General features: G+C 44.8%; 2 protein-coding genes across 5 annotated transcripts; one reads left to right on the forward strand and one right to left on the reverse strand.

Moving 5' to 3' along the window:
• LOC101465784 (porphobilinogen deaminase) lies at positions 1 to 12,644 on the reverse strand. 4 transcript variants are annotated; one of them, XM_004537930.6, is made up of 15 exons: positions 12,522 to 12,644; positions 8,647 to 8,913; positions 6,917 to 6,970; positions 6,586 to 6,658; positions 5,450 to 5,499; positions 5,233 to 5,288; positions 4,832 to 4,909; positions 4,153 to 4,230; positions 3,992 to 4,067; positions 3,386 to 3,499; positions 3,274 to 3,312; positions 3,068 to 3,187; positions 2,921 to 2,974; positions 1,896 to 1,982; positions 1 to 1,807 (listed from the first exon to the last, which is right to left on the reverse strand). In XM_004537930.6, the coding sequence occupies exons 2-15, from the start codon at positions 8,668 to 8,670 to the stop codon at positions 1,634 to 1,636; spliced, it is 1,077 nt and encodes a 358-aa protein (XP_004537987.1). In that variant the 5' UTR covers positions 8,671 to 8,913; positions 12,522 to 12,644; the 3' UTR covers positions 1 to 1,633. The 4 variants fall into 4 exon arrangements, with proteins under 4 accessions (XP_004537987.1, XP_076748183.1, XP_004537988.1 ...); XM_076892068.1 differs by lacking the exon at positions 12,522 to 12,644 and having other exon boundaries at positions 8,647 to 8,974; XM_004537931.5 differs by lacking the exons at positions 8,647 to 8,913; positions 12,522 to 12,644 and adding an exon at positions 8,052 to 8,482.
• arcn1b (archain 1b) lies at positions 12,093 to 23,404 on the forward strand. The gene is made up of 10 exons (XM_004537926.6): positions 12,093 to 12,293; positions 13,944 to 14,207; positions 15,766 to 15,945; positions 16,328 to 16,533; positions 16,627 to 16,788; positions 17,483 to 17,648; positions 18,309 to 18,456; positions 20,796 to 20,904; positions 21,001 to 21,205; positions 21,899 to 23,404. The coding sequence occupies exons 1-10, from the start codon at positions 12,291 to 12,293 to the stop codon at positions 21,986 to 21,988; spliced, it is 1,533 nt and encodes a 510-aa protein (XP_004537983.1). The 5' UTR covers positions 12,093 to 12,290; the 3' UTR covers positions 21,989 to 23,404.
• The last annotated feature ends 1,266 nt before the right edge of the window (positions 23,405 to 24,670 follow it).

The following is a 24,670-nucleotide window of genomic DNA, read 5'->3' on the forward strand; positions in this document are numbered from 1 at the left end:
TACTTTTTCACAGCACAGTAACTTTATTGCTTCTTGATGACGACCTTTTGTTTTGAACAGTCGGCGCTGTGGGAAAATTACTGAGTACAACAGTCTTCTATGTTATAAAGAAATTAAAGCTGAAAACAAATATGGCTAACATGACCTCTCATTGTCTCAGGAGGTTTAAATCAGATATGCAACAAAAACCTAGAAAAAGAACATTGAATTCCATGAACACTGGATATATGATGCAGAGTGAAGACTGCTGCATGTAAGGCAGGTGTGCAGTTTGTAGGCAAAATGAGATAATACTTAGACAATCACAGTAAAAATCATTAACACATTGTGATATATGGGGGGGGTACAGCATGTTGCAGCGTAAACCTTCTATGTGCCGCTAACCTGACGTCTGTGAGCTGATGAGTCCTGATCAGTAAAACCTTCAAACCAACTCATCAGCTTTCAGATACTTAAAGTGATCGTGACATACAGACTCCATAAATATAACAGAGGTGCTCTAATAATCAATCTACTGTCAATATTACATAATGATCTAAATCCAGAAAGTCAGAACAACGTAACAGGACGAAGGCCGTCACCACAGCATGAGTCTTCATCATGACAAAAACTGGGAACTTTTCTAATCACGTGTGTTTTCTTGTTGATGATGCGTGTCCAGCTTTGGGGAGTCTTCAAGCATCGCTCACAGGAATGAAGCTCACAGTTCATCCCCATCATCGGCTTCCAGCAGGGATGCACTGGCCTGTCTGAGAGCTCATACAGGAAGCTTCCTTTGTGTCGTTTTGTTATTCTCCTTGAACTTACAGCTCCGCATCACACCATCACTGAACGTCGACTAATGTGAGAAAACAGAAATGTCAATCTGACACACATCAGTGAGTACAGTATGGATATCAGTGCATCCCTGTGGCCAGCAAAGCACTACAAAAGACCACAGTGCATGCTTTAAGAATCAGAGCAGGACAGTGAAAACGTGCAGGCGCTGGAGCTGCAGTCATATTAAACCCACACACACGCCACATGTGCATTACTACCAGTGTTAAAGAACGCACTCCTGAAGCCCAGTGTGTGGATCAAATATGCTCTCTCTGCTAATGAGGAAGCAAGCAGCCCTCCACAGCTGGATGTCACCTCTTCTTTCGTGATGGCAACAAATGGGTGTGCCAAAGTGAACATAAGCGTGAACTGAAATTTTGCAGACAGTCCGCCTTAATGAACAGCGCTCGTCTTTGGCACCGTCGAAACGAGAAGATGCTGTGTGAGTTACGACAGCAGATGTGGATGAAACGGTCTGAGCTTTGGGAACAAATGATTAGACGAAGGCAGTGCTGACAGACTGATATCAGCCAGCACTGGTGCTGTTAAGTGTTGACAACAACGTCTGAAGGCCACTGCGTGTTTCTTACCAAACGTGGCTCAGGTTCCATGAGGTTCTCTGCGTGAGAACGCACAGGAACCGAGACAGCGGGGACTCTCAGTGAGCGGATAATAGCAGCCAGTTTAGCAGCTTTCTACAACCCTGACCACAGGTCCTGACCTCATGCAGCAAACAGTCAGCAGACCAACATTAGATGGAGCTCAGGTTGCGACTGCCTGCATGCTCTGGAGCCCCGCTGTCAGCCAGGAAGACCTATCTGACGTCGTTGAGTTGCCGGGCCACCGTCAGGATCTCCTTGGCTCCTTTGCTGAGCAGTAAGTCGGCCAGGTCGACGCCGAGCTTCTCGGCCTCGTCCTGGACGCTACCTGGGATCTTGTTGGCCGTGACTCCCACTCGCTGGACCTGCTCGTCCACCTTTTCTGAGCTCTGTGGCAGAAAAGCACGTTATTATGAAAACAGGTTCCTATGTGCAACGAAGGTAACGTGGCAGAAACACAATGCACGCAGCTCTTACCTGGGTCCCCACAGCGATGCTGACCTGCATGGTTTCCTTCAGGCTGTTTGAGCCATCCAGACTGTATACCGCCCCCGTCAGGTACAGCTGCAAAAGCATACAGGATTTCTCCGGGTTACTCACACGTTCAAACAACAAGCTTTTAAAATCAGATGAGAGCGGGCCGCTGCTGCAGAATCAAATAGGTACCAGTACAGGACTTGGTTTGTCTCCATATTCATGCGACTGCTAATGATTTAAGGATAGTGATCAGTCACAGTTAAACTTCTGATTATCATATCCCTGCATTTATAGTTCAGTCGTCTTGCAGAAGCCTGCTGAGGCCCAGCATGCAGCGCCCATCAGCTGTGACCTGAAGCACGCCACTGCATCAACAGAACCTAAAACTGTGAAGCCACAGCAGATACAACAGAGCAGTTTTCTTTGATGAGTTAAACTGAGCAGGAAACATAGCAGCTGTTTGATATCATCACTTGTGTATTAGGGGCGATCGTGGCTCAAGAGTTGGGAGTTCGCCTTATAATCAGAAGGTTGCCGGTTCGAGCCCCGACTCCGACAGTCTCGGTCGTTGTGTCCTTGGGCAAGACACTTCACCCGTTGCCTACTGGTGGTGGTCAGAGGGCCCGGTGGCGCCAGTGTCCGGCAGCCTCGCCTCTGTCAGTGCGCCCCAGGGTGGCTGTGGCTACAATGTAGCTGCCATCACCAGTGTGTGTGTGAATGTGTGTGTGAATGGGTGGATGACTGGATGTGTAAAGTGCTTTGGGGGCCTTAGGGACGAGTAAAGCGCTATACAAATACAGGCCATTTACCATTTATTATTGATACTGTTGTGATACTTCTGGCCATTAGTATAAAATATGAGTATTTGCCACTTGGTGCCAATAGTCTGTTGAGACACAGCAGAGTGGCAGGAAATACTCCCACAGCTGCTACGAGTGGCAGATAAAGTGTGTACAGGGCTGGATCTGTAGCTAACAAGAGCACGATGTATAACAGTGCTGAGCCACAGTCACTAACACTCTTACCTGGGAGTCCTTTACTTGGGTGTGCACAGCCACTGGGACACTACAGCCACCCTCCTGCAAAAATAACACACAAATAAATGATAGAGTCATCACAGATTCACACAAGTGTGTGTGTGTGTGTGTGTGTGTGTGTGTGTGTGTGTGTACCAGGCGTCTGAGGAAGGCTCTTTCAGCTATGCAGCGCAGCACAGTGTCAGGGTCATGAAGGATGGACACCATCTCTAGGATGTCTGCATCTCTGGCCCGAACCTCCACTGCCAGGGCCCCCTTAAAAACACACATGCACCTTATTGGGAGCCATGAACAACCACCCGCCCTGTGGATTCCTGACCTTTCCACTCGGCAGTTCCTACCTGTCCCACAGCATACATACAGTCGTCGGGCTCCAGGATCTACCAGGGGGAAAGAATCACACTGTAAGACTAGAAGTGCCACCCACATGCTGCATATAACCACACAGTGTACCTGGCTGATGCGGCTTTCCCAGCCCATCCTCCTGAGGCCGGCAGCTGCCAGGATAATGGCGGCAAAGTCTTTTTTCTCATCCAGCTTCTTCAGCCGTGTATTCAGGTTCCCACGCTGAACACTGCAGCTCAGGAAAAGCCCACCAAACCCAGAAACTGCCCACTCAAAACCCACTGGATAATGGCCGTCATCATCATCAACACAAGCGCAGTGTGATCACAGTTTGGGACTGTTAGCAGCTGGATATATTTCCTAAACATCAGCTGATGTTAGCCTCTAGCTTGGCCTCTTTGTGTGTACTTGTTTAGCCCGACTCTGTTCACACACTAGTCAAAACCAGTTTGTGAGTGTTTGTGACCTGCACTCCAGCGTCTGTAATAAAAATAGTATTCGCTAACACTACACAGTAACCACACGTGAGAAAATGATCATTTACCCAGAAGATTATGGCTGCTTGTGGTGTAGTAACATCCAGGTAATTATTGTCCTTCTAATTAGCCATTATGGTGTTGAGACAGCAGAAGGTTGTGTGTATGGGGAGCTGGTTTCCTCTGTGCAAACAGCTGATAAACACAGGAACAGCGCGACTGCTCTCAGGAAGGATACGATGTCTTTGAAGTCCAGGTGGGGGAACCTCTTCTTCAGCTGAGCAGCTCGGCGCAGCGAGCTGGTGCCAATCACACTGCACAAACGAAGTCCAGTGTGTTAGCCGTGAGGAAAGTGTAAGCAGATATAAGAATGCATCAATCAGGTCCCTCTGACTGCACCTGTTCTCTGGCAGCGTGTCCAGAGTCTTCCCTGCATGGCTCGGATGGAGGACCACTGCATCGTGGGGGTTTTCTCTCCTGTAAGACGCACAGATCACAACCACAAATGCTGCAACGATCTATGACCCCAAGCATTATTTGACTTATTGTCCCAACAAAGGACGAGCTGGTGCTCCGCACACTGCGTGGCACCTTTGGTACACCTAATCCTCGAAATAACTTGTTTTTCATCGATTTTAAACTGGCACAGTGTAACTGCACACACTACACCAGGGGTGCCCAGTCCCCGAGAGTTACCGTCCTGCAGCTTTGAGATGCATCTTTGTTCTGACACACCTCAATCAAATGAATGGCTTGTTATCAGGCCTTTGCCACACTTGATGGCATGCTGAAGAGGTAATCAAACCATTTGATTCGGCTGTGCTGGAGTAGGGACGCATCTAAAAGCTGCAGGACAGTAGCTCTCGAAGACTGGGACTGGGCCCCTTGTACTATACCCTTCATCCTGTGAATCAAAAGCATGAAGTGGAGCCCCGGAGTCATAAAAGGTTATCTAAGAGCAGAACGTATTCGATTACCCGTGTGAAGACCTCGAGGTGCCGGGTGCACTGAAATTGTCCTGAAAAGAGTAAATGCATCCAAAGTAACTGTAAGAGTCAGAAGTGTGTGAGTGACTCACTTCAGCACAGCTCCGATGGTGAACCCCGGAGGCAGAGTGGTGGGAAGGTCTTTGAGGGAGTGAACAACCAGGTCGACCCTGAAGCACACACAGGATATGCACTCGCATGTATGAGCTCCACAATGCAGCCATTTACGCAGCAACCAGAGCCCACCTGCTACATCTGAGGCTCTGCATGCACTTCACATGCTCCTGTGGACTAACACCACACAGCTTTTCTGTATTTTCTGTTGCAAAACTCTTGAAACTAGCAGGTTCCTATACTGGTATTAGGCTGCTTCTTCTTTTAACCATTAAAATGTGCACATTTTACAGGCTGCTGAGTAACTATTCGAGCTGAGCGCTTCTGAAGAAGAGAAAATAGGAAGGAAGTGTGAAGCAGTGTCAGAGGTCACACTTACTCATTCCTCTCCAGTGCATTCTCCAGCTCTTTGGTGAACAAGCTCTTCTCACCAATCTGCAGGAGACAGATTCCCATTAACTGCTTCACATTTATCAAGAACCTCCATGCAGCGTTTGGTCTGCACTGTTGCTCATGAAGCAGTGAGCTCATGTCAGCGCTGACAAGACTGTGTAGGTGGCAGCAGTCATGTCCGTTACACTTCCTGGAAGCCTTACCTTTGACAAAGCAGTATCGAGGATTTTGTCTCCTGTTGTTGACATGGCAACTGGAACACAAAAGATTAGATCATGAGACGAGTCGACAGTAACGCATGCTGCACTTTTCCCACCCTATAAGACAGGGCAGTGAACGCACCGTCTCAGGCAACGGACTGGAAACTAGTAACAAATGTAAAGACACAAAATGTTGCCATTAATCCTGTTTGTCTACACAATGGTGCTGTTGGTAATTTAGCTTCTAGGAACAAGTTTCAAATCCTCAAATTTGAGAACTTTTTTCTGAGCATCAAAACCTGAGAAAAACTGGCTCTCCCTCCTGAGAGGGATCCCTGTGAGCACTAAGCAGCAGGCATTTATGCAATATTTGGACATCATGTAAAGCCATTTTGTTCCTGCTGAACAGCTTTAATGCTGACTTCTTGCAGTGGGAGGGTGGACGACAACAGAAAAAGTAGAGTTGCTGAATTTGGTAGCAGACTTCCAGGTGGTGGTATCGATTAAATGTGCAGATCCATATAAAGACTGCTGCATCCGTTTTGTGTTGGTTCAGTCTCCAGAAAAAGGAAAAACCCAGGAGAAAGTACTGAACATGAAAGTAGGCTGACTGTCTGCAAACACTGAAATACTTTTTAACGTTTTAGTTACTGTTTTCTAAAAAGTTACCATTCCTCTTTATTTTAATCAGACTTAAAAAAGAAGAATAAAACTGGCATTTTAAACATGGTAATATTCTGGGCCAATCAAAATCGCTATCAGTGCACGCCGCCTTTTAATAGGACGATATATTCAAAATCACTGCTTGTTCTATGTAATATGATGGATTTCCTTTTTTCAATAATTCCTGGTTTTTAGTTTCCATCTGTGGCTAAAAGCGCAGGAACAGTCTAACTGGACTGCTGCTCGCGTTCAGGTTCAGTGACGTTTTCTGGAAACACACGAGGTCACCAGCTGCTTTGAACAAAGACACAAACTTCAGTGTGTTCAGTGCGGTGAGGATGGAGTGACAGCGTGGACAGATTCAGACTCAATTTTAAGACTTAAGCTGTAAGAACATGTGTGTAATCCATTCACTCTGAACAGAAACATGGAGACAGAGCAGAAACGCTGCACAGACAGAGGGGCTGCCTTCTTACCGATTTCTAAGTGGATGTCAGGGTACAGCTCTTTCAACGTCTCGGCCACGCTGTCCGTCTGGATGCGAGCCAGCTGCAACAGAAGATCAACTCATTGCATTCACTGTCCTTTCACACGTATTAAATCAGCAGAACAGAGCAGATGACAGACAGTTATCATAAAAACACACTCGTCAGGCAGGATTGTTTTATCTCTGTGGAAAGGAGGTCCAGGCGGCTTTCAAATCAGATAATTCACAACCGACACTCGGGATCTGTAAGTGCAGCTTTACATTAGAGTCAAACCTGCCTGAATTTGAAGCTCCTGATTGGATAATAATGTAATACTCACCTGGCTCTTGCGGGTTCCCACTCGAATGACTCGGCTAACTTTGCCGTTTCCATCCTGCCGGAACATAAAACCAGATCAGCCACAAGATTTTACAAACACTCGCTCGCTTCCGAGATGTATTCCTCATATGTTCAATCAGCACAACACTGTTACACTTTCTGACTTAAAATACGAATGAATGATCCCTCTCTGCTGGCCTCACCCTGATGTACTTGTAAGGTCCTTCCTCCATGATCCACACTGAGCTTCTGCACTGTAGAGGCTATTGTGTGCTGTGTGTCTGGGACTGACTGCTGCGTCCTGGTAAGGAGCTTTGCTGAGGTCATATAGCCTCTTGCTACTAAACAGTGTCCTTTCTTACTGGACCCAGCTGACTCCTCCCCCACTAAGGACCTCCACCTCTAATATCTCTGGTTCCCACAGATAAGTGTGTCTTTTCAATGAGTCCGTTACAAAAGGCAGTTTAGGAGGGTCCTGGTTACAGGGTGTGGTCACAGGGAAGAGTGTGAGTGGAAACGTTCCTCTTCAAACAGAAATATCCAGATAACACTGCTGGCTGTTTTTAATCAGGGACACACAAGGCTGAAATAAATGCAAAGATGCAAACACTGCTCAGAGTAAAGACTGATCTTAAGCGTGTCACTGGAAGTCTTTATTTCCTTGTGATCCTGGTCAGACTTTAATAGCAGTGGCCGAGTAAAACAAAGTAATACTTACGGGAGTATTTCCGTATTTGCTAATATGATGTAGTTTAAAACTAAAAATGTTGTTTAATAAAAATAAATGATAATCTTCAACAGCACACCAGATGTTTGATTTGACTGTTTCTGACTAGATGACTTATTATACACGTTTTAATTATTAATGAAAATAACTGATAATTCACTCATTTCTGTGCGCGCTACATGCAGATTACATCGTTAAATTATTATTCTTACTATTAAATCTGAATTATTTGTAACATTTTCTTTCTTTTTACTCATTTATTTTTCACCTGACCCGTGCACGTCTCAGACATAACCCTGGGTATTACGAAGGGTAAAACAAAGACTGAATTTCCAGCCGTCTGTCCGAAAACTGCGTCCAAAAATCGATCAATTTGTCATGTATTTACTCAGCGCCTTTAGAAACATACCTGTTATAGTGTAGCCGATGTTAGCAGGTGGCGAACATCCATTCGGCACCAGTGACATAACAGCCAAGTGTCATTTTAATAAAATGCTGAACTTTTAAATGCGTTCACCTCCAAGTTTATCAACGTAACTCTGAGGCAGGAGCAAAATCAGTGCTGCCCATTTCACGAGGGAGGAATATAAAAGCTTAAGTGAACTCAGTATCAGTGTCTCTGAGTGACTTCAGTCTGAGAGGGGAAAACAGTGGCGGTGGGGTTTTTCGGTGTCTATAGCTAACACGCGGAACTCTAAGGCTAGCAAATGAACAAGCAGGCAGCCTGTAAGGTTAGCGTTCAGTGTTTCGGTGCCAGCACTCTGTTTGGCGGCCTGCTTCTAACCAACGCTGATCTTAACCTTCCCAAATCAAACTAAAACGTTTAGCTTTTTACAGCTACTGTCTGTCACGTTTGACACCGCCCCCTGTCCAATGGAGAGCAGAATCCGCAGACAAGCACAAACGTCAGCCAATCAACGAGCCCTACGTGATGACGAAGTTTACACACAACGCGTGAACGCTGAATGAGCAGCAAGTCTGACAGAACAGTGAAGAAAACCTACCTGAGAACTAGCTTCTTCCGACATGTCGGTGATTCGGTTGAGTCCGCCGGTGTTGCGCGAATCAGCAGCGTGTTTTTCTGGACACAGAGACTATTAGAGACACCCAAACTCCTGGATGAGCTCCGAGCACTCGTCTCAAACAGCTCCGCGTATGAGTGAGCGTGGTGGCTATGATGTCATCGGACCGGCTAGAGGTCATTTCCTGGTCCCGCCTGACCTTTCTGCTTCTGCGGGCGTGGGTGCTCACATCCACGACTTCAAGTGTGACTATGTTGGAAGTTTAAAAGAAACAAAATTGTTATTGTTTAAGAAGGGAAAGCGCAATAATTGACTTCCGGCTGCTAAATATCCGCCGGTAGTATTAAAATGATTACTTTAAAAGCTGACGTCTTGTGTCATGTTTTTGTGATCTGACGACGTGGCCATAAAAACCTGTCTGTCAACTTTGGACTTTTATGCCAACTACCATACACACCTGTGGGCGTATCCAGTGCGTCAGTGAATTCACTGACTGGGAGTAAATATATTACACGCATATTCTTACGTTGTTACTGTTAGGTATTTTAGTACCATGGGAGCATTTACTGGATATTGTTTTATAGTGACATTATGCAGGAAAACTCTGTCATTCAATAAGGCCCCTTTTGTTTTAGTTATTTTTCTCTTTGACCCAAGAATTGATGTGTGAGAATCACAGGCTGGTACAAGGTTGAAATACCACAGAGATCACTCCCTCAGCTACATTAGTTTCTTAATCTTTTAGACGCCTGTTGAAGGCCAAATGGTTTGTTTCAGATTTCACTAATGTAAGAACTCTTCGTTTTGTGCCTTGAAAATATGTCGCTGAGATAATCACAATTGTAGCTGAACTAATAAACTACACAAAGGATGCTTCTTCACCCAAGGGCAGGAAGACGCTGCCTTATCTTGGTCTGTACTGGTTTAAACTGATAATCTGCTGTCTCATGAATTTTACCCTCTATATAAACTGTTGTACTTGTGAATAAAGTTGAGTCACTTTGGGAAGACAATCTAAAGCAGTCTCTGTTTTCTTGTTCTCCCAAGCTGCTCCCGAGCTGCTCGTACTAACACGCTGAATGGCATGCTTGAATATTACTTGAGAATATATTTGACTGTGTTACAGACTAAGGGACATTCTCTGCTGATAGGTGAAGGTACATTCTCTGCTGATAGACGTCCACGCCTCGGAGGAAGCCGATCCACGGAGTAGGCCCTGGAAACAGTTTCCTTCAGTTACTGTATAATTTAATGGAACAGTGAAATATCTGTTGATTGAAAAACCAACATCCTCCGCAGTGAGATAAATACAGGATCGCGCGTTCCTCTTCCTTTTTTTAAATGGCGACACCTAGTGACCAAAATAAGTTACTGCAACACTGTGACGTGTGTAGTTTTTCATGCTAGGGGTCTAAAATGAGAACCATTTCCCCTCCCCCTGGGTGAAAGACGCATCGATGTGTTCACACTCCAGTGACGCAATCAGACAGCAGTATCACGTCCAAAGATACTCAGGTATGCAGACTGGAGAAAAGAGCAGGCAAGGATCAAACTACCAACCTTCTGACTGGTAGAGGACCTGCTCTACCGCCCGAGCCACAGGCATTGCGCATGACAAACATGTAAACAGTATTCCCATATGAATGTTGGATTTATGTCCCTAAGAACATTCTGAATATCTTAAAGTGTTCCTGCCACCAGCATCTTGCTTACGTGTGCATTTACATTAAATGAAAAATACTGTCTGCTCAAACTGCAGCACGGTGGCACAGGGGTTAGCACTATTGCCTGAGTTCAATTCCATCATCAGGCCGGGGTCTTTCTGTGTCGAGTGTGCATGTTCTCCCCGTGTTTGCGTGGGTTCCCTCCGGGTACTCCGGCTTCCTCCCACCGTCCAAAGACATGCAGCTTGTGGGGATAGGTTAATTGGATAATCCAAATTGCCACTAGCTGTGAATGTGGGAGTGAATGAGAGTGTGAATGGTTGTCTGTCCCTGTGTGTTGGCCCTGCGACAGACTGGCGACCTGTCCAGGGTGTACCCCGCCTCTCGCCCTATGACAGCTGGGATAGGCTCCAGCGACCCTGAAAAGGTTCAGCGGAAGCGAATGGATGGATGGATGGATGGATGGATGGATGGATGCTCAAACTGTCTGCTTAAAATGTTCTACCTCATCTATAAGCTATCAAACCCATTATTTTCCATAAACTAAAATATTTCCTGCTACACTCATCCCCCATGCAAATAAAGAAGTCTGTATTCTTTTCACTACGTGATCAAAATATTAACATACTAATTAATATCAAATATAAGTGAATATTATTATGTTAATATTAACCTAATAAATCATGCTAATGAAAGGCAATTTTTTTCTTCTATATGTTTAATAATTTATTAATTATCTCCAGTAATTAATCTTCTGTCTGGGCATTAATCCCACAGTCCAAAGACATGCACAGGTTAGTTTAATCAGATAACTCTTTATTGTCCATGCACAGTCACACCTGCTAACAGGAAGTTGGAAATTGATTGTATGTGTGAATGTTGTCTGTCTGTGTGTTAGCCCTGTGACAGGGTACCCTCACCCATCAGAACTGGAATAAGCTCCAGCTTAGTCGTGGAACTGGAAAAGCAGAAGGATGGATTGTTGGAGTATGTTTACTTTTCTTTCTTTGATAATAATAATATTATTATTATTAAATATTATTATTATTATTATTATTATTATTATTATTATTATTATTATTATTATTAATAATAATAATAATAATAATAATAATAAACGGAATTCAACATTTTTGTAACTTAAACTTAAAAGACAACATTCAATTCCATAATATATCTGACTTTGTTAAACATGTTAGTCACATTCCTCACACGCTTCACAGCCATCGTTAGTTCGTTGCCCCCCGTCCGGTGACAAATGCCCAACGAGAATATTTATGTTTACAATTAAGGGTTAAAATGTAACATAAAGAACGTAAGGAGGACAACAAAGAGAAAAGACTAATTGTATCATATGTTGCATTAGACTGTGACGTGTTCACATCACGGAGACACAGATGGGATGAATTTGGTGTTTTGACGATGGTGGTGGAGAGCGCTGCCTGCACTGAGGACTGTAGCATATCATTCTTTTTTATACGACCCCCTGTGTGCTTTGTGGGTGAAGACATTTTCATCCCGGAGACCAGCCCCATCAGACGTGAAACGCTATCACTCAGAACTACTCTGACAACCTCTCTGAATAATATTTATGTGTTTGCCAGGTTACTGATACGCTGATAAACGTTAAAAGTAATCGCGTGGAGGTAATTTGTGGTCAGTAGTCAGAAGTCTGAAGAAGAAGAAGAAGAAACGCTGGTGGAAGTAATCTGAGTAACTTCTTTTTGCAACAAGGCCAACATTTGGGGGCCCACGTCATTGGTTTCCACGGTGGGCTGATCCAGCGGCTCTTCCGGTGGAGACGTGGCTCTGCGCTGCTGCCATATTGACGCTAACTAGCTAACAATCACACAACTAGAAGTCAGCTGTATATTCGCACCTTGCTATTCCAGAGGGACGAGGAATCACCAAAGCAAGAAACGCGAGAGACTGACGACCGTCGTGCCGTAGAGAGAGACCACAATGGTGAGTGACAGTCGAAAGTGACCATTATTTCCCTGCCTTTTATCGGGCCTAGCAGCTATCATAACATTGGCTAGTAGCTAAAGCTAGGTATGAGCAAACTAGCTTCTCCCCCCCTCATGAACGAAAGAAGACAATTAATAAACGGTGCTTTTTTTATCGGAGCCACAGTGATAGCGACATGTTCAGGTGCTAAAATCGAGTAAATGAGTCGTCAAAGTTGAATTTCACCTGAGTGAAGCGCTTTAGCTGTGCAGTCCGTGCTGACGTGAACTAGCTTTGCGGGCTAGCGCTAGTTGTCTCCTGTCAGTAGCCGGATCCGTGCAACCACTGCCTGCTGTCAGATTGTAATAAGCCAGGTTAAACCGACCCCGGCTCTGCGACATACCCCAACTATACGTACAACTGTGTTATTATAGTTAGCTAGTGTCGATGACTTCGATAACCAGTTGCTGCGCGTCTTTATCGAGTTCACATCGGTGCGATCGGCTCTTCCATTTCTATTGTCAACGTGTAATCAATGCAGTTCCTCCAGTCATTTAGCACAGCCACGTAAAGCGTCCGTTTATGTCAACCATTGTTATACTCATTATATTAAACGACCCCTGATTCTTTTATAAGATCATTTTCCATTGTGCTAACATCTGCACCAGTAAGACACGCTCACCTAAGAGAAAGGCAAACAGCGGTTAGTTCATGTGCATTTAGTAATGTCCTCAAACAACTACAGCCGTGTGTAATCAGGAGAGCACCAATATATCAAATGACAAGTACTCTTGTCTGGTTTTTCTGACTTCACTGTATCGCTAAATATCAGAATCAGCTGATATTGTCCTACCTGAGTGTAGGCCACATCAGGCTAGCATTGGATAATGGCTGACTTAGACTTCTACAGTGGATATTTGAAGAGCCAACGATGTAACCTATGCAAGTGGCCAATGTTATCAGCATTTGTGTGCTGGTGCATTATGTGCTAATTACATTGTGCTCGTTTCCTGGGTTTTATATGCAGTGTCACCTATGACGAAAGCAAATAAGACTTTTTGCTCCTGAGTCTCCACTCTTCAATGTGAAGCTTTTCCTCTTCTTTGTACATTTCCTCATGTTCACTCTGATAGTTTTGTCAATCTTCCTCCTGTAATTTGGTGAAATGTGTGTTCTTATTTACTATGATTATTATTCCTTATATGTAGATGATTGATAAATCAGATCAAAGACTACAGCAAAAAGTAGCAGAAATTCACAGGAGGGATCGGTGGTATTGAACAGTCACGGTTGTTTCTGGCTGTGTCAACATGACGTTACATTTTTAGGCAGGAGCACATCAGGTTAAGATGTAGGGTTTCCAAGTAGTTTGCAGTCACAGTGTACCTATGTGGTAGATTTCCTGCTGATGAATGAATCCTCAGTAAGTGTGATGAAGATCTGCAGTAGTGTAAACAGTTCTGTTTTTTTTGTTGTTTAGTTTTTTCTTGTTTCTTTGGAATAAAAGAAGAAAATATTACATGAAAAAAAAAAAAATTGAATGTTGACATTTGCTGACCTCCCTTTTGTTATTATGAGCATAGATGTTGGTCCGATTACTGCATCTTTAGTTGTAATAGTTCAGGTCTGTGGGAAACTAAAGTAGTGAAATTCCTCTGTACCCCTCAGGTGCTGTTGGCAGCGGCGGTGTGCACCAAGGCCGGCAAGGCCATCGTATCGCGGCAGTTTGTGGAAATGACCCGGACACGGATTGAGGGTCTCCTAGCTGCGTTTCCTAAACTGATGAACACGGGCAAGCAGCACACCTTTGTGGAAACAGACAGCGTTCGCTATGTGTACCAGCCACTGGAGAAGCTCTACATGGTCCTCATCACCACCAAGAACAGCAACATCCTGGAGGACCTGGAGACACTCAGACTGTTTTCCCGTGTGGTAAGCGCACACAGGCAGGCTTGGATAGAAGTCAGTTTGCAAAGAGCATTTAAGTACATGTTGTCTGACATGTCGACGAGGTGACCGGTCTGGTAACAAAGAAGAATAAATGTAGAGACGTGTCACTGTATAAACCTGTACGTTCTGAACGTTACAGTAAGTGTACATGATGGATGTAGCTTCTTTGAAACCAGCTGTGATGAACTAAGGGTGATCTCACTGTAAAAAGATGACTAGCTAGCAGCATGTAAATCACAAACATTAGCCGATGAGCATACCTTGGGTAATCCTCACACCCAAAATAACTCATATTTACATAATGGGCTCAATATTTTATTCATTATGGCCTGAAATTAGTCACCGAGCCCATAAACTCACCAGCTGTTTACCTGGAGACGCCCCCTGGTGGCCGCTGAAAAGAAAGCAAAGAAAGATTACAGACTTCTCTTTGTTGCTTTCCCACAGTTTGTTGTAGTTGGGCATGAAAGGCACGTTTGTCTTGAATTAATGAAGAAAGAAAAAAATCTAATGACTGAAATGATGTTAAAGTGCGAGAAGCTGAAATGTGAGGTGGAGCGATGCTTTTGCTGCCAGCCTTTAGGCAACACGGCCACTGAACTTCATGCTGACTGAAGTGATGAAGTCAACAGTGTTAGGCTGTTAATGCAATACGACCATACGTTTGTATTACAGTAGATGTTAAGAGTCAGGCTTCAACAGCAAAAAATATAAAGGTTTAAAATACAGTTTTAAAAACACTGCATGTACAAACCAGGAAAAAAATAATAAAAAGTAATTATTGAAGTTCTTACGTTGAAACTGCCCTCAGCAAGCAGCTGCTCTAATCAGTGTTACTGCATCATGAGACTCAAAGCTCCTCTGAAGCTCTAAACACTAAATAACAGCAGAGGACAAAACACTGAAGATGTCTTTGTAGCCTAGCAACAACACGTGTTAGGAAAAAGCGCTCTGAGTGTGAGTCCACGTTTCCTTCCAGTGCAGGAAGCACTGCCTGTGGACACACAGCATTACGCCACATTTTCTTATTCATCACTGTGTTTAAAAGGCCACTGTGGGCCTTGTTTACCTACAGTTACTGTTCAGCACAAAGGCCCCTGTCTCCAATAAGGAGAAACAGCTGTAACACCTGGGTCCCTGTTGCTGTCTGTTTGATAGGCCAGCCAGTATCCATGCGGTAAACATGTCACTGTTGGCATATATCATTTTTGCATCCTCTGCTGCGAACTGTGAGGACACGGTAAGAAGGAAATCTACATACAGATGTCAGTTTTTCATTGTGGGGAAAAGCTGTGAATCCAATTGATGCTTTGTTGTATTCAGTCACATGTTGTTGATGGTGATAGAAGTGGGGCAGATGATACCAGTTAATCTGTATGGAAGCTGGTGTGCAAATGAAGATTAGGTTCTGGGAATAATGGGTAAATAAATGGTGTTAGTAAAGTCTGTCAGCAAGAACTAGGCTACAGTGGTGCTTAATGTGTCCTTATTGTATCCTTATCCATTAGTTTAAATGAATCGCTCCTCCCGTCTGTTCCAGATCCCAGAGTACTGTCGTGTGCTGGAGGAGAGTGAAATATCGGAGCACTGTTTCGATCTGATCTTCGCCTTCGATGAGATCGTTGCACTGGGCTATAGAGAGAACGTCAACTTGGCTCAGATCCGCACCTTCACAGAGATGGACTCCCACGAGGAGAAGGTGTTCCGCGCCGTCAGGGAGGTGAGATGTGGCTCTGCCTGCCTCGTTGGATTCCTGTTGAATTATTCAGGCAAATTAGAAAGAAGCACATGGAAAGTTATATTACACAATTATTATTTGTCTTGTAAAAGAAACAAAATGCAACAATTGGAGTTTAGTGATTTTTCAAAGCTTAATAGAAGGAGGGAGATGAAGGAGAATATGAGACGTACACACTGTACAGGCTAAGCAAAGTGTGATGAACCCGCATGGTTGACAACACAGCTGCACTGTCAGTATTTAAAATTTAACACAGTCCTATATTTTCCCTCCTTCAGAGTAACTGTCAGCTGTCGTGCTGTGACTGTATTAGCGCTGAGCGTGCTGTTCTGATCCCTGCTCACTTTCTTTTGTAATCCTACAGACTCAGGAGCGCGAGGCCAAGGCAGAGATGAGGAGGAAGGCCAAGGAACTGCAGCAGGCCAGGAGGGACGCTGAGCGCTCCGGGAAGAAGGTGCCAGCTTTTGGCGGGTTTGGCAGCGCTGGCATGACCAGTGTGTCCTCAGGGACCATCATCACAGACACCATCATCGAGCCAGAGAAGCCCAAGATCACAGCGGCTCCAGTCAGGTACAACTCAAGTTTGTATGGGAAGATTTTGTTGTGGTTGCACAAACAGTGGACTGATTAGGCTGATGGGACATGGTGTTTGTTTCTGTTCAGACCAAGTGGACCCAGTAAGGCTCTGAAACTGGGGGCTAAAGGGAAAGAGGTGGACAATTTTGTTGACAAGCTCAAGTCTGAGGGTGAAACCATCATGCCCACCACAGGAAAGAGGGGATCCGATGTTTCGAAAGTTCTGCCCCCACCAGTCAACATGGAGAGGTATGCCCTCATCATTCAGTGCTGTGTATTCTTCTGGGACTGGCTGTTTTCATCAGGCTGTTGCAGTAACGACATCTGAACTGTAATCACGACACATTTATTTACTTATTCTTCTCATTTGTGGCAATCCAATACTTTTACCTTAAATATATAAGTTTCCCTGTTAAAGTCAAATAACAGAAGGATAAAGGATGATGTCATTACAGGTCGAGCTTGGCATCAGTGCGCCCTCACCTAGTTGTAAAACTGGTTGCGTGTACATTAATTAATCTCCTGCTTTAATGCACCACTCAGTTAGTGACACAAAACAAACACACCCACAGTGTGACAGGTGCATGCTGGGTACAGGTGTGTGCTGGGTGCGGTTAACAGGCTCATAGATGTCTCTCAGTGGATCCTAAACTTATAATTGTTATAATTGTATTATAACTTAATTCTAACATTGTAACAATGTAACATTTTCATAAGTGAGGCTTTTTAATTTGTAACAAAGTGTCCAACAGTGCAGCACGCCTCACAGACAGGCTGCTTACAGACAGGTGAAGAAAACGGACGGTTACAAATCTCCTGTTTCTCAGCGCATGTGTGCGTGCGTGTGTCTCACTGGTGTAACTTCAACTTCATGCTAAGATTCAGTCACAGTGTCATCTCAGTGCTGCTTTCTTAAAGTGTGTGTGGGTGATTTGACCTGCAGTGTGCATCTGCGTGTGGAGGAGAAGATCACGTTGACCTGTGGCCGTGATGGCGGCCTACAGAACATGGAGGTGCTGGGTATGGTGACGCTCCGAGTCACAGACGACAAATATGGACGCATCCGCCTGATTATCAATAACAATGATGGCAAAGGATTGCAACTGCAGGTTGGTTTATCACACACACGTGTGCAGCAGACAGTGCTCCACTGTGTATGTTATGTTAAACACATAACTCAGTTTTATTTACATTACATTTGTTTTTAACCATAATCGTAATTTTGAAGTGCGTTTGGATTTCAGCTGTGTACCTGAACGTTGAAGCTACAGTTATATGAGGAGTCTATATCCACGGTCCCCTATTTACAGGGGCTCAAACACAATCCAGCAAACAAAGATAATTATTATGTTTTAAGAAATATTTCTGTGAAAGCACACAAACTATGTTAAACGCTGTCACGAGCATGCCAGAGCAGCAGGTGGCGCTATAAGCCCGCATTCAGAAAACACAGAAGTGAGCAGTGTAATGTTAAAAATGAGATGAAGGCAGACACAGCAGTGTTTTTCCTGGTCGACAGGTAAACACAGAAATTCCTTTCAGGTTTGGATGACTGCATGTTTTTGGTTTACAGCAGCTTGCAAATGCAAATGTCCCTCTTCAAAGCAATTCCAGAGACTTAAGCTCTTCACTTTGTTAAGAAATGATGAAATGGTAAGAAGAGCGTAAGCCTCTGAGTCTGTTCTGTTTAAAGTGACCCAGGCTGTTTTGCTGTGATGTTTGACAGTAAAAGATCTTTATTGAAACGCGTCTCGCCCTCTGTTTCTTAGACACATCCTAATGTGGACAAGAAGTTGTTCACAGCTGAGTCTGTGATTGGCCTGAAGAACCCGGAGAAGTCCTTCCCTCTTAACAATGATGTGGGTGTGCTGAAGTGGAGACTACAAACCACAGACGAGTCCCTCATACCTCTAACCAGTACGTCCTGATGTCTGCAGCTCCTGTCCTCTTTAAGAAAGCACACTGACAGTGGTAGTAATGTTTGTTTCCCACAGCACAGGATGGCATCTGTAGACAGTGTTTAGCCGTACATGTGTGCCCAGTCTGAGCTATTCGGGTTGATGTATGACAAATACAAGCGTCGCATATCCTCAGTGAAGAAGTTAAATTAGCACGCTGTGATTTCTGCCTAAATGTGAATATTTAGTTAGCTGAGTAGCTGCGTAATGATTTCATTAGATAATGGGAGCCTTGATGTTAGATGGCTGTGTGGGAAATGTTGAAGATTGCCACTGGCACTTATTATCATTACCAGGGTTTTAATAGTTTTGCAATTTTCATTAGTTTTTATTTTTATTTAGTTTTGACTTCAGATTTTCAATTTTATATCAGTTTTAATTAGTTTTTACCATTTGTTTGCTAGTTTAGTTTTTATTTTTTGAAAATCCTTAGTTTCAGTTTAGTTTTGATTAGTTTCAGTTATAGTTTTAGTTGTGTTTGCAATAATTAAGTGCAACAAAATCCCAGTTTCATCACATCAGTCATGCTCTTCTGCTCATCCTTGGGTATGTTGCTATTCCAGCTACCTGCACCCTGCACAGGTCGCCTGTCTGTCGCAGGGCTAACATGCAGAGACAGACAACTCACATTCCCACCTATGGGTTCTTTAAATAAATAAATAAATAAATAAATTAGGGCAGATGAACAACCATTGCAACCAGGCAACTATAAAATGTATATCTTGGCCCCAATGAGACTATTAACTCTCGCAGCACCGGGTGTTCGTAATTTTGGTTCAAGTGAATTGATAAACTCTTTGAAGGCAATTGACTCACACAGTTATGTAGATATCTCTGTCCTGTTGTCTCGGGATGCATCACGCTGCCTTGCCTGGTGTTAGCTTCTGTTTCTGGGGATGAGGGTTGAGTGTGCTCCCTTCTCAAGGTAAGCTAGGTTAGCCTTCTGGTGTGAGCTTTTCAAGCGCACTTTAAGGTTTGTGGGATTTTTTTTCACTTTTTGTCCCTCATAATTTGTCTCTTTCCACTACAAGACACTTGCTTTATCCAAACACAGTCATATTCAAAGTAATCCCAAATTGGACTCTGGCGCTTTCTCCCGACTTTTCCTGACATGATTCTGCGCGTGGACGCAGCAACACAGATGACTCGACTAACGTGCTGCCACTTGCTGGCATAATGAGACACAGCAAGAAAAAAAAATCTGGAAACGAAACTTCTTTTTCACCCTTGACTATTGTATGACACGCACACATCAATGAAACTAAACACATTTTTGCTATAAATTCAGTTAATTTTAGTTTTGTGAACACTCATTACTGTTTTAGTTAGTTTTCCTTTTTTGTTTTTATTTTTATTTCCATTAACGAAAATGTTTTTTCACTTCTAGTTTTCGTTATTTCGTTAGTTTTCATTAACGATAACAACCTTGATCATTACTGGCATGGCTGTAATACTGCAGTAAATATTGCGCTGCAACCTGACCGACTCTTCCTCCTCCTCACTGCAACCTGACCGACTCTTCCTCCTCCTCACTGCAACCTGACCGACTCTTCCTCCTCCTCACTGTAACCTGACCGACTCTTCCTCCTCCTCACTGTAACCTGACCGACTCTTATTCCTCCTCACTGTAACCTGACCGACTCTTCCTCCTCCTCACTGTAACCTGACCGACTCTTCCTCCTCCTCACTGTAACCTGACCGACTCTTCCTCCTCCTCACTGCAACCTGACCGACTCTTCCTCCTCACTGTAACCTGACCGACTCTTCCTCCTCCTCACTGTAACCTGACCGACTCTTCCTCCTCCTCACTGCAACCTGACCGACTCTTCCTCCTCCTCACTGCAACCTGACCGACTCTTCCTCCTCCTCACTGCAACCTGACCGACTCTTCCTCCTCCTCACTGCAACCTGACCGACTCTTCCTCCTCACTGTAACCTGACCGACTCTTCCTCCTCCTCACTGTAACCTGACCGACTCTTCCTCCTCCTCACTGCAACCTGACCGACTCTTCCTCCTCCTCACTGTAACCTGACCGACTCTTCCTCCTCACTGTAACCTGACCGACTCTTCCTCCTCCTCACTGCAACCTGACCGACTCTTCCTCCTCCTCACTGTAACCTGACCGACTCTTCCTCCTCCTCACTGCAACCTGACCGACTCTTCCTCCTCCTCACTGCAACCTGACCGACTCTTCCTCCTCCTCACTGTAACCTGACCGACTCTTCCTCCTCCTCACTGTAACCTGACCGACTCTTCCTCCTCCTCACTGTAACCTGACCGACTCTTCCTCCTCACAGTAAACTGCTGGCCGTCAGAGAGTGGGACTGGCTGTGATGTCAACATTGAATATGAGCTGCAGGAGGAGAACCTTGAGCTCAATGACGTGGTCATCAGCATCCCTGTACCGTACGTACTTATTCACAAAATGTGTATAAGAAGAAAACTGTTACTCTGTCACATCCCTGTCAGTCCTGTATGACCGACATTCCCGGTGCTCCTCAGGTCTGGAGTGGGAGCTCCGGTGATCGGTGATCTGGATGGAGAGTACAAACACGACAGCAGGCGAAACATCCTCGAGTGGTGCCTACCTGTCATTGATGCCAACAACAAGACGGGCAGCCTGGAATTCAGCATCGCTGGGCAGCCCAATGACTTCTTTCCTGTCAGCCTGTCCTTTGTGTCTAAGCGCAACTACTGCGACATCCAGGTGGGTTGCATATGATGGAGGCTGACTTCAGTGTGAGGGACAGAAGCTCTGTTTAACTGAGGAGCACATTTTCCACAGAAGGTCTTCGGTTCTCTAAAGTGAATCGGCCTTTAGTTTAATACGTGACAAACGTCAGTAACTTCATAATTCAGTTTTATTTATATAGAAGCAAAGAACAAGTCCCCTCAGGGTGCTTTTAAAGTAAAGAGCCTACAATAACAGGGAGAATACCCCAACAATCACTGTGCTGTGAGCAAACGCTTGGTGACAGTTGGAAGGGAAGAAACCTCCAGCAGACCCAGGCTCAGGGAGCAGCGGCCATCTTCCGCGAGTGGTTGGGGGTGAGGGGAGGAAGATGGGAAGAGATCATTAATAACTGGGACTGAGTGCCCCTGGGATTTGGGACAAAACACATGTTGTCCACATAAGACTGTTTTGTTACATAGTAAGGCAGGCTAATGTTAGCTGTTGGCTAACATTAGCCTGCCCCAAAAAGTCACTCTGTGGTTTTTGTTTGCTTGTAACTAAAGAAACAAAACAATCCAAGTTTTCAGTGGATCAAAAAGCTGAATGGATGTTTAAGAGGCCACAGAGTGTGGCATGAGCTTAAAATCCAGATGACAGTGCTGTGTGTTCGTCCCTGTGATAGACGGAGTAGCTGCTGCTAACAGACTCGTGTTTCTCTGTCCACAGGTTACCAAAGTGACTCACGTAGACGACGACAGCTCCATTAGATTCTCTTCAGAAACCTCCTTTGTCGTCGACAAATATGAAATCCTGTAAACCTGTTCAAAGAAAAAAAATTGAAAAAACAAAATCACCAACAAAAAAAAGTCTAAATCTATGCTTCACAGAAAGATTGAAGATCTCTCGCCTGCCCACCCTGCATACACTATGAGACTGTGAACATCGACAGGACTCAGTCAGCCCTGGGGCGAGGCCTCTTCCTGTGGTGGAGCGTCGCAGCGGTGGTGTATTTATATGTTTGTATGAGAGGATCATCTATATATAGAGTTAATTGAACCGGCAAACACACACACACACACACACACACACACAAACACACACACACAGAGCAAACTTGTGTCCGCCAAGCAGAACTGTAAATGGGACAAAGTAGAGGATGACTGCAGGGGTGCAGGAGAGCCTAGCGGTCAGGTAAACCCTGGCGGTAGACCGGGCCACTACACTGAGCGCTGGTTGTTTAACTGCCCACCCTGGTGTTCATGCATCCTCCACAACGCTCGCTCGCCGGGATTCTCGCTCTTTCTTTTCACGTTTTCTAAACTGCAGAATAGTAGCTGTCTCAGTCGTTATAAGCCTGACTTTGTTTAATCACTAAACTGTTGTGATCTGATGTCTTGGTGTCGTTCTTCATTCAGCTTCTTTTGTTTCTCTCTCGTGCTTTGAATTTTGTTTCTCCCCAGATTTCTGTACACGTGCTTAAAAAGGAAAACATGGCTGTACTCAGTATGTCGCCTGTACTGTGTGAGGTCATCATCAGCAAAGTTCTCCTTTTATGTTCAACGTGGATACATTTTTTACTGTTTGCTGTATGTTTTTGATTGTTTGCCACTAATCTGGAGGTTGACAGTAAAGAGCAGGATTTGTGAGGGACTCTCGGCTGCGCTGTTACCAAACAGCAAATACATTTGACTGTTGCATCTGGAGAAAATGGTTTTTTTTTTTTTTTATGGTAACACCATTACAGCCACTCCTTATTTTGTCAAGAACAGACTGTGTGTTAACCTCTGGTCCATTTAAGTCCACCTCTCAGCTATCAGATATCCAAAAACAGGACTTTGAAGAAAAGCCCAGAAACAACACCCCAGCCCCTAATCTACCATCCCACAGGAGCGCTCACGTCTCCGATGGCAGTGGGTGCAAGTTGGCACACAGATCAGAGGCTGCCAGCCTGATGCTCCACTCGCTGCGCTCACATCCCAGCTCAGCTCTTCTGTTCTCACAGTCATCCTTTACTTTATTATTCACCGTAATGAGTTTGTCTTTCATGGGTTTTTTCCTTTTTTCCCCAAATTTGTACTCACCAAATTGTCGCAGTGGTTTCGTAGACGTGAGGTGGAAGTTGACGACACGCAGCGTTTTTAACTACATTACTGAAGGGGAATCTTGACATTCCAGTGTACAATTAGAAAAAAAGAATCTTTAATGGAATAAAATGTATTATGGAAAATGTAAGTCTGACTTGGGTTTTTGTTTCAGTGGGCCTGTCATAATTAGGTCGTTGTGTGAAGAAGAAATCGTGTTTGTCCTGTTTGTGTTGTAGTGCTCACTGCGTTGGTTACTGTGTGAAACAGAAATAGCCAGCACGCCTGTTATTATCAACAATCAGATTAACCACACCCACTCAGTCTGCTGGCATTTGAGGCGTTTTTCTCCTGATGACCAATGTTTGCCTCTAAGCCCCCAGCTGCTCTGATCCCACAGGACTTCACTCATCAGGATCATGAGTGGGGGTCACAGCAGCTTCTGCGTGGCTTTTTTATTGAGTGGTTGTTACTGTTCCTATCAGCTGGAGGCAGCATCAACAACACATTTTCACCCGGAGCGCTGCTGCTCACTGGATCTTCTCTCTTGTAGAGCTGGTTGTGTGGGAACATCCCAGTAGATGAGTAGTTTGAGACCAGGCTGCCTGGCTCCAGCAGCTGTGCCGTCAATCTCCTCATTCTGATGCTCAGTGTGAACTTCAGCAGGTCATGTGTCCTCACACGCTCCTCGCCTGTGCAAAGGAGAGACAACATTATATACATTGAATAAAATAAAACAATCTGGAAATTTGACGTTGTGCGAGTGGGTGTTAAAGAGTCGAGTGCTGTGGTGAAGGTGAGAAGCGTCAGGCTGGGGTGTGTTAAGAACGAGTCCTGTCTCGGTCACTTATGCAGGGGGGTTCTGGTTTAGGAGGGATGGCCTGAGCATAGAAGCTCCTCTTCAGCCTCTGTTTTTGCCCAGATGGTGTGGAACCTTCTGCCTGATTGCAGAAGCTGGAACAGTTCACTGCTGGGATGGGACGGGTCCTTCAGTATCTGAGCTGCTCTGGTCCAGCATCTCCTCGTGCAGATGTCCTGTAGGGAGGGGGAGCAGCCCTGCAGCAGCGTTCTGCTGTACGGGTCACTCTCTGAAGAGCTTTTTTGTCCTTGACACAGCTGTTTCCATACCAGGATGTGATGTTCTGTGTGAGGATGCTCTCCACAGCACCTGCATAGAAAGTCCTGAGGATCACTGGAGAGAACCTGAACTTCTTCAGTTGTCGGAGATGATACAGGCGCTGCCTAGCCTTCTTGGACTGGACCTGAATGTAGGCAGACCATGTCAGGTCTGAGGAGATGTGGACATCTGTGCACCCTCTCCACTGGAGCTCCACTGATGATAATGGGCTTGTGGTCTCTGTGCTGACTCCTCCTGAAGTCCACCACCAGCTCCTTGTTCTTGCCAACGTTCAGTTGG

This window comes from Maylandia zebra, linkage group LG14 (genome assembly GCF_041146795.1).
Source record: "Maylandia zebra isolate NMK-2024a linkage group LG14, Mzebra_GT3a, whole genome shotgun sequence".
NCBI lineage: Eukaryota > Metazoa > Chordata > Actinopteri > Cichliformes > Cichlidae > Maylandia > Maylandia zebra.

Coding starts and splice junctions, on each gene's coding strand:
- LOC101465784 (XM_024804874.2), bottom strand. CDS start 7,148: ATGGAGGAAGGACCTTACAAGTACATCAGG. Junction 6,659..6,916: donor TGGGAACCCGCAAGAGCCAG/GTGAGTATTACA, acceptor CTTCTGTTGCAG/CTGGCTCGCATCCAGACGGA. Junction 5,500..6,585: donor TGACATCCACTTAGAAATCG/GTAAGAAGGCAG, acceptor TTTGTGTTCCAG/TTGCCATGTCAACAACAGGA.
- arcn1b (XM_004537926.6), top strand. Junction 18,457..20,795: donor GTCCCTCATACCTCTAACCA/GTACGTCCTGAT, acceptor TCCTCCTCACAG/TAAACTGCTGGCCGTCAGAG. Junction 21,206..21,898: donor GCAACTACTGCGACATCCAG/GTGGGTTGCATA, acceptor CTCTGTCCACAG/GTTACCAAAGTGACTCACGT.